This window comes from Physella acuta, unplaced genomic scaffold, assembly GCF_028476545.2.
Source record: "Physella acuta isolate Inbredline_101_S28 unplaced genomic scaffold, ASM2847654v3 ptg001663l, whole genome shotgun sequence".
NCBI lineage: Eukaryota > Metazoa > Mollusca > Gastropoda > Physidae > Physella > Physella acuta.
This window is the reverse complement of record NW_026733176.1, coordinates 1-8,847: the sequence shown is the minus strand read 5'-3', so window position 1 is coordinate 8,847 and position 8,847 is coordinate 1. Positions and strand designations below refer to the sequence as shown.

The 8,847-nt window shown below is 36.8% G+C and overlaps 1 protein-coding gene and 1 long non-coding RNA gene across 2 annotated transcripts; one reads left to right on the top strand and one right to left on the bottom strand.

Annotated features, from left to right (window-relative positions):
- Positions 1 to 115: 115 nt before the first annotated feature.
- Positions 116 to 1,984, top strand: LOC131929705 (uncharacterized). The gene is made up of 2 exons (XR_009383989.1): positions 116 to 494; positions 946 to 1,984. It is a non-coding gene; the product is annotated as an uncharacterized LOC131929705 (long non-coding RNA).
- A 1,875-nt stretch (positions 1,985 to 3,859) lies between these two features.
- LOC131929704 (uncharacterized) lies at positions 3,860 to 7,790 on the bottom strand (the record flags this gene model as incomplete). Its single annotated transcript, XM_059286045.1, is given in 3 exon segments — positions 3,860 to 4,103; positions 6,831 to 6,986; positions 7,598 to 7,790. Coding segments are annotated over 3 exon segments (486 nt in total). The 3' UTR covers positions 3,860 to 3,960.
- Positions 7,791 to 8,847: the final 1,057 nt, after the last annotated feature.

Below are 8,847 nucleotides of genomic sequence, written 5' to 3'. Positions count from 1 at the left end.
CGTATTTTGTATCCACCCCCCCCCCCCCCAACAACATTAAAAATATTTAGTTTTTGACCGCAGACCTAATTTTAACTCTTTTCAATTCTCTCCCTTAGCTATCGTTCTTATAAGATCGACGCAGAAATGTGTATTTTTTAATAATAATCCCTAAGCTTTTTTATTTTTTTAAAATGTCATTATTTTCCTAATTGTTTTAGCATTTATAAAAAACACACATAAAATGCGAAACTTATTTTCTTATTATGAAAAAAGCGAAAGAAAACGCTTGAACCGAGCATGCCTTGCTTACGCCATTTTGGATTTTTAGTGAAGTCGATTTGAGACAGACTCTTCGAATTAAATGAAAATAAAATGTTTAAAACCGCAAGTGATATGAGATTTTGTGATGAATCGTCTGATGAAGATATTGTGGAAACAGAATTCGAAGATTCAAACGATGATTTGGGAAATATCTCAGTTAATAACTCAACACAACATAGGGACAGGCATCGGTGAGTTGACAACTTTTTTTTTTCAATGTTAAGACTGAACATTTTTAATTAAATTGCCCCACCATGAAATTAATCATTATAACAAACACTCATATTAATTACACCAGCCTCTTCTAGAAATATCGATATAATATGAAGTATTTATATTATTTATAAAATATTAAATAAAAATAAAATAAAATGCCCCATTCACACCAGTAAATAAAAAAAAATGGTTGCTAAGGAGCTGTTTACAGTGTATGCTCTAGCATCTTGTAGCTTTGTCTAAATATTTCTGCTTTATATTCACTGTTAACTAACTATAGTTGCTTAGTTTCTAATATATATTTTAAGTATTTCAATATTCTCTTGTTTTTATAGCTATTACATTATTTTATATTCTAAGTATTAGGCCTATATTTATAATAAATTATCTAGCCAAGTCAACATATATTTTATGTTTTGATTTCAGACCCAAGACAGCATCCTGATGTAGATGGTGGACCTCTAGATCCTAAATTCCAACCTGCTAAGAAACATGGAACACATCTTAGTCAATGGGGATATTTTAACTAAAAGAGCTGCTAGGGAATCCCTGAGCCCTGTGTCATTTCGTCAAGCTGTACTTTACAGTGGATATGGTGAAGACAATTGTTATGTATACCAACCATTATGCAGCACAATGTGGACTTACAAGACCTATTTCCAAAAGATGGTAAAATTTAACTATAGATCTATAAATGAGTTATTTTTTTAGGTTTGCTGATGTTTGAAGACAAGACACCACAGACTTCCACCTCTGGCCTATCTTATGATGTAGTTACCATATTGTCACAATCAGTCTTGCGTGCGGTATATCTTTTATTTTTTGACAACTTGTACACTAAACTTAAACTATTTAAAGATCTTTTAAATGTGGAATTGGTGTTTGTGGCACAATTATAAAAATAGGAAAGGTTTTCTTATTGCCCTAAAAGATAGGTCTTTTGAAAAAGTTTCAAAAAGAGGTGACATGCTATGGTTTAGCGAGGGTGACATTGTAACAGTTAAGTGGCGCGATAATTAAAACAGTCTGTGATGTCAAGCTATAAGACAGCTAATGGTTCAGTAAAGGTAAACAGCAGAACATAGGTAGGAGGTAATTATACACAGTTGTATGTTGATCAAGCAATTAGTATTCAGGATTATAAGTAATAAATATTGGGGGGGGTCAACACTAGGTGTCGCACTTGTGATACATATCTGTATTCACAAAAAGAGTAACTGTTTGTTATAATTTCATGAATCTTCTTGAATCTTATTGTTTTTATTTTGTTATCAATAACCTTATCCTATTTTATATTAATTTCTTTGCAGATTACTTTTTTATAAATTTTTTACTGATTTCCCCTTACACAGGTCATGTTATTGTTTATTGTATATTTTTTTTAGTTCTTGTCCTAAATGCATCACATCACCTTTTTTAAATGCAGAATTGATTTATCTATCCAATAAACATTACTTTGTTTCATTATAGGACTTGGCTTATTTTTTTTGTTCTTGGTGTTTTTCATGTAATTGTTTTTAAAAAAGTAAAATCAAATTTAATTAATTAATTAATTAATTGTGCCCTCAAGGCCATACCTGCTACATTGGATTTTTTAATCTCTGCTGATTCTCTATTCAATTACCTAAAGAATGGTGCATAACACTATATACTTTCCTTGTTTAATAATGTCTAGTGGACATTTTACAATTGAGACCAGTGTACTCCAATATTTTTCTACTAAACCTGAGAATTGTAAAGAGTTAAATGTCCAGCTACCTGAGGCACTCTGTTTAACTTCAGTTACGCTTAAATTATCCCTCAAAACTAAAAATAAAAATTAGCCCAATTAGATTACTCACCTGTAAATTACAATGCCCAGCAACCTCGTTTAATTTTTTTTAAATAATATAGTATTAGCCCAACTATTGTTGTATAAATCCAACCACTGTTGTATACATCCAACAATGGTTGTGTCAGCAAGTTAGAGTTCAGCACTGAAGCCTAATCAATCTACCCACTGCGCCATTCATTGTTGGTTTGTTTTTTCGCCTGCCTGTGTGATTGGCACATAAAATAAACCAGGAGCGATCTCCCCTAATCTTTCTCAAATATTCTTTTATAAAAAAAAACAGGGGATGGGAATTCGGGATATAGACATGAATTTTAATCCATTTTAAATACTGAAACTTTTTAAAATAGAATAAAATCTCGTAGAAAAAAGAATTGCACACCTGTGAACGCCAAATAAAACGTGCATAATAGTGCGAAATATTATTAGTACTTTATAAATTTACATTCGTTTTTTTTTGAGAAATCGAAAATAGCGTAAATTAGTACTTTCAATCAACGGAAATTACTCAAAATTTGACAGAAGGTAGAGAATTAGACCTTTTACTTACATGTGAAATTTTATTTATCTATCTGAAATAGTACTCAAGTTATAGGCTTTTTAAAAATTCAAACTAGAAAAAGTACCACTTACGGTTATCGGAAATCGCTCAAAAGTTGATCAGGATCTGCGATTTTGATAAAATACTTATATATGAAATTTCATCAACCTAGCTGTAACGGTACTGAAGTTATCGTGTTTACACACAGACACACACACACACACAGACATACGGACAGAATTGCAAAGTCCAGTTTTTACGACTCGATAACGCATAAAACGCCAAAATGATTATATATTTGTATTAATAATTTTTGCCTGATTAAAATAAGTCCTCTATACTTCGGATTCGATGAAGGACTGAGGAGTAAAAAGGTGAAAACTGTCTAAATTTCCTGTTATGTTTGTGCACGATTACAATACTTTCTCTATACTTCGTATATACGAGAAAGTAAAAATACAGTGCACTTGTTTCATCCCAATTCAGACAAAAGGACATGTAAAACATGACGTCACGGAGTTCCACCTTCAATAATCACCGTGTAAATAATGTCTTCATTTTTATTTTCTCTTTCTAAATCAATAAAATATGCACATCAAAACACCATTACTGGTTGACTAAGTAGCTAATATCTCAATGTATACAACCCCCCACCCACAATTTGTTGTAGTTCAACATAATTGTTTATTTTTGTAAGAAAAGCGTCAGGAATTACTGTGATTGTGACTGACATGCCACATTATGCATTCTGGCTATGGGTGCTAAATTTGCAGGAAAGTTACTCAATAGAGAGTGATGATGTAAAAAGCAAAGTAATCCAAACAAAACCATTAAAACGTTCTTTACGAATTCAACAAAAAGCTTAGCAAAGTAATGCTAAATATTAAAAAAAAAATTACTAAATTTTGATTGGTTATACAACTTTATTTCAAAAAATAAAATAAGGAAAAATATAATACAGTATAAAAGTGAATAACATATAGAAACTGAACGTTCCTGTGGTAAAACAAGGCTTTATCGTTGATCCCCTGCTGGTCCTTGTGATAGGTGAAGCAGAGTGGACGTGTCTTTAGGCGGACAAGGAGGAGAGAACCCCACCCAGGGCCGTCAAACACCCCCCGACGATGGTGAGGATGAAGGAGTAGCCGAGGTCCATGTTCTTGGGGTGGAATGTGCTGCCATACACGGACACACTGATGACCGCACACACGACTTGTGGGGGGGGGGGGGGAGAATAGACGGGTTAAAATGTGTAACTATTTGAACAAGTGTTATAATTATGAGACAAAATATAACAAAAAACAAAAACAAAATTTTTTTTAACATGGGTAAAGAGGTGTCTATTCCTTGACCCTCTCTCCTCTGACGTCCAAACAATTAAAGCCTGGACCTAAACACCTGATTATAAATCCCAATGACGATTGTTTACATTTTTTTCTAGACATTATCAACAGTGTTATTGCATGGCTGAAGGAAACGTATGTAATCCACACCTTATTTGTTAGATATTGTGAATTGGCCGACAGGTGGTAAATTGTACTTATTGTTGGAAAGATTTAATTAGTCCAAGACAGAACATGTAATCAAAAAGTGTCAATGACAACAAGTGTATGTGATGCTCCTGTTCACTCTATTAATAGGGGAGGGGAGGGGTGGGGCTCCTGTACGGTTCACACTAACCCCAGGGGAGGGAGGGACCCAATAACAACAGGTGTTTGTGAAGCTCCATACGGCTGCTGTACATTTCCCTCTACCCACAGGGAGTGGGGGTGGGGATCCTGTACAGTTCACTTTTCCCCAGGGGGTGGGGGTGGGGATCCTGTACAGTTCACTTTACCCCCAGGGGGTAGGGGTGTGGATCCTGTACAGTTCACTTTACCCAGAGGGGGTGGGGTGGGGCTTCTGTACATTTCACTCTACCCCCCGGGGGAGGGAGGGACTGAATGACAGGTGTATGTGAAGCTTCTGTTCACTCTACCCCCGGGGGAGGGAGGGGTAAGAAGGTACAACGTGAAATATTTTTACATAGGTATGATCAATGGTCCACACATACCGTTGTGGTGTGTTGTTTTGATAGGGATGCTTTTGTCTGTGTGTAGGCTTTAGATTTCTATCGATATATTAAATTTCAGGTAATCTATAATATAAGCGGGCTGAGCTTGTCCTTCCTTCCTTCCGTCCGTCATCGCTATAGATTTTGGGACTATAAAAGTAAACTACGCACCATGCTGTGCTTTTCAGTGCACCGCAGTGTCTTATTATAAGTAGTAGAGTAGGGTTTGTTTATATAGCCACATAGCGCTATTTTATAATTGCCACTGTGTTTACTCTTTTGCATAACTTAAAGAAAATATTAAATACACGAAAATGGCTAAAACATACTTAAAAAATCAATGTTAAATATCATTTTCGTTTATATTCTTAGAAAAAATGGATATATTTTCATGAAAGTAGGTCGAAAAAACTAATTAATTCAACTTTTGTTTGGTAATTTTTTTGCAAGGGAGGTAATTTAAAAATATATTTAACTCATCAATATCTAAGTTAATTTTTTTTTATTACTACCGCATTGATTATTACATGTTAAGGTTCATAATTAAAAGAGAAAAATGTTAAGATTATTTATATTATTTATTATTATTTTCTAATTAGTCTATGATTTCTCAAAAATCACTTTCTTTTTGCTTTTGTTTTTCGGTGTTATGAAAACAGATGGTAAAATTTGACTTTTTGAGAAGACTGGAAAGGCTCTCTCTGAGCGCGGACGTATGGGAAAAATTTTTTTTTTAATATTTAACTCACTCTCAATAATTTAAGTTATTTTTTATTACTTCCACATTGATTATTATATGTTAAGGTTCATAAGTAAAATAGAAAAATGTTAAGATTATTTATATTATTTTCTAATTAGTCTATGATCTCTCAAAATCACATTTTTTTGTTTTTGTTTTTCGGTGTTAACAGATGGTGAAATTTTAGGATTATAGTAGAGAGAATGCTGAAAAGGCTCTCTACGGGCGCGGACGCCTGGGAAAAGCGTGTTTTTCGGTGGTGATTCTAATTACATTGCCAATGTGTTTTCTTAGAACCATAAAAGTAAACACCACTTGCCGTACATTTATTTGCATTGCATTGTTTTATTGTAAGTTATAGAGTAGAATCTATTTTTGTGACTAAATAAAGGCTCTCTTTGGGCGCGGACGCCTAAAAAAAGCGTGTTGTTTGGTGGTGATTCTAATGTTGTGGCTGTGGTTGTTTTGTGGTTGTTTTGTGGTTGTGTTGAGGTTGTTTTGTGGTTGTGTTGTGGTTGTGTTGTGGTTGTGTTGTGGTTGTGTTGTGGTTGTGTTGTGTTGTGGTTGTGTTGTGGTTGTGTTGTGGTTGTGTTGTGTTGTGTGGTTGTGTTGTGTTGTGGTTGTGTTGTGGTTGTGTTGTGGTTGTGTTGTGGTTGCGTTGTGGTTGTGTTGTTGTGTTGTGTTGTGGTTGTGTTGTGGTTGTGTTTGTGTTGTGGTTGTGTTGTGGTTGTGTTTTTGTTCGTTTTGTTCTGTTCCAAAGTTGTACATTTAAAAGATTTACCGTGGCGGAGCACGGGATGCAGCTAGTATTTTGTAAACATTTATGTCAAGCTAAACAAAGGTGAGAACATAAACGCATATACGGTTTAAATAACTTTTTCATTATACTTTGCGGGTGGGGGACATGCATTATATAATGTGTGTGGTGTTTACACTTTTATCATATATTTGGGTTTATCTCCACAAGTTAGTGTGTTTAAATTGTGTTTAACTCCCATGTTACTGTGTTTACAATAAGTTTATCCCCCATGCTACTGTGTTGAACTCCCCCCCCCCGAAATTTTACTGTTTACCTCACACCCCCCCCCCCCCGAAATTTTACTGTTTACCTCACACTCCCCCCCCCCCCCCCGTTCCATCTACTCACGCGAGAAGAAGGCCACCACTCCCACCAGAACGAGCAATGAAAATTTCTTCTCCGTGCCCATGATGAAACTCGTCACATAGGCCACAGCTATGGCCAGAGTAGCAATGGTGCCCAGAATGGCCAAGATGGCGAACGCTTCTGTCACTTCAAGCACGGCTGGAGAAAACAGAAGTGTTTTTGTTCTGGTTTAGGCAAACCAACAGCATGATGCTCAGTTAAACTTAACAGTTCTATCTTTATGCAAAAAGTTAAAGTTAACAACCTTTAATAGATGTATATGTAATTGAACTGAATTAAATAAATAGAAGACATTAGGATTTAGAGGCTAAAGATCTTTGTTACATACACATGCAAAGGTCTTTTGTCTACATAAGAAGAGACAAATTCAAAAGGACCATTTCGTAGCTTACGGTCCATTCATTGAGTAGTAGGTGAAGTAGAGTTCTCCTGTTTCAGTGTCCTCGGAGTAATAATAAAGTGATAGTGTGGTAAGCTCTGCGCTCAGCCGTCTTTACTTTCCTTAAAGTGAGTCAGGTACCCATCTGAGCTGGGTGGACTCAGGGACGTAGGCCTACTATGGATTGGAGTCTGGGATCCGAACTCGAGACGTTCGTGTTAGTTAGCAGTCGATCGCTCTTCCATGCAAACACCCTATCCCTATACAACAGGTGGCGTGGTGTCACGTTATCTAACCAGCCGGTGTAATGTCACGTTCTAACACAAGCAGGATTACGTATCACGTATGTTTTTGTCACGTTAGCACCTACCACGTCTGGACCTGTAGCTGGTGCACTCCCCGTCCAGGCAGACCTTCCTCAGCCCGAGGGTGGCGTGCAGGATGGACGCCACTGACCACTCCTCCGTGGACACGCCGATGATCTCAAGAAGCAGACCCACCGTTATGACGCAGGCGCCGATAAAAAACGCCCCGTTGATGCCACCCAGCAGGCCCATTGGAAGCTGGAAGAGAATTCAGATGTCTGTTAAGATGTGGGGGGGGGGGAGGATGGGGGGAGGATAGGGGGGGAAGGATGGGGGGGAGGATAGGGGGGGGGAGGATGGGGAGGAGGAGGATGTGGGGGGGGGGGGGGATTGACCCACATCCATCAGGCCCATTGGAAGCTGGAAGAGAAATCAGGAGTGTGAGGTCAGTTCAGGTGTGTGGGAGGGTGGAGGGGGTTGTCAGGTATATTAAACTGAGGGAGGAGGGGGTAGGGTAGACTCCACCAAGCAGGCTAATAGCAGTTTCTTTCTTTCAAAAGAACTTCTACCCCCACCCCTAAATATAATTTATATAGAAAAAATATACTTTTACTAGTGTCTGCCCTCCGATCCTCCCCCAGGCAATTTAACTCGCCCCCTCCCCTCTACGAATTATTATTTTTTAAATTGCCCCCCCCCCCTTCACACATACACACCACGGAGAAATAACTCTGAAAGAAACACGGGTAAATGTGGGGTGTGATGTCAGTGTGGGGAGGTGGTTGTTATGTCTGTTAAGCTGGGGGTGGAGCAGGGTTGACCCCACCTATCAGGTCCATTGGAAGCTGGCAGGGAAATCAGTAAAATTACATGTATTCCTTTTTGGAAAATAAGTTTATAATGTATGTATTAGCACACACAAAACAACCACATTAATAGTAATAAATCAGAAAAAATTTCCCTAGGGGTCGTCCATAAATGAACTCACCCACGATATTTATGGCTGTGTAAAAGATAAAAGTGTTGGGATTAAGACTGTATGGGTTCATCGTTTGGCAACTTAAATAATTTTTCAACTTCATTTCAACTTAATTTTTACTACTTTTTTTGCAGTATTAATTATTTTAAATAATTTTAATAATTAGTTATTAACACATTAGCAATCAGTAATTGTTATTTGCTTAGTTATGTCCCTTTGTTAAAAAGCAACCCCTCTTTTATTATTTTAGATATACATTGATATTTTATAGTGAGGATAACTTAGGAGTGACGTGAAGGAGAAAAGAAAGAGTTGGATTCTGGCTAAAATGTGAGG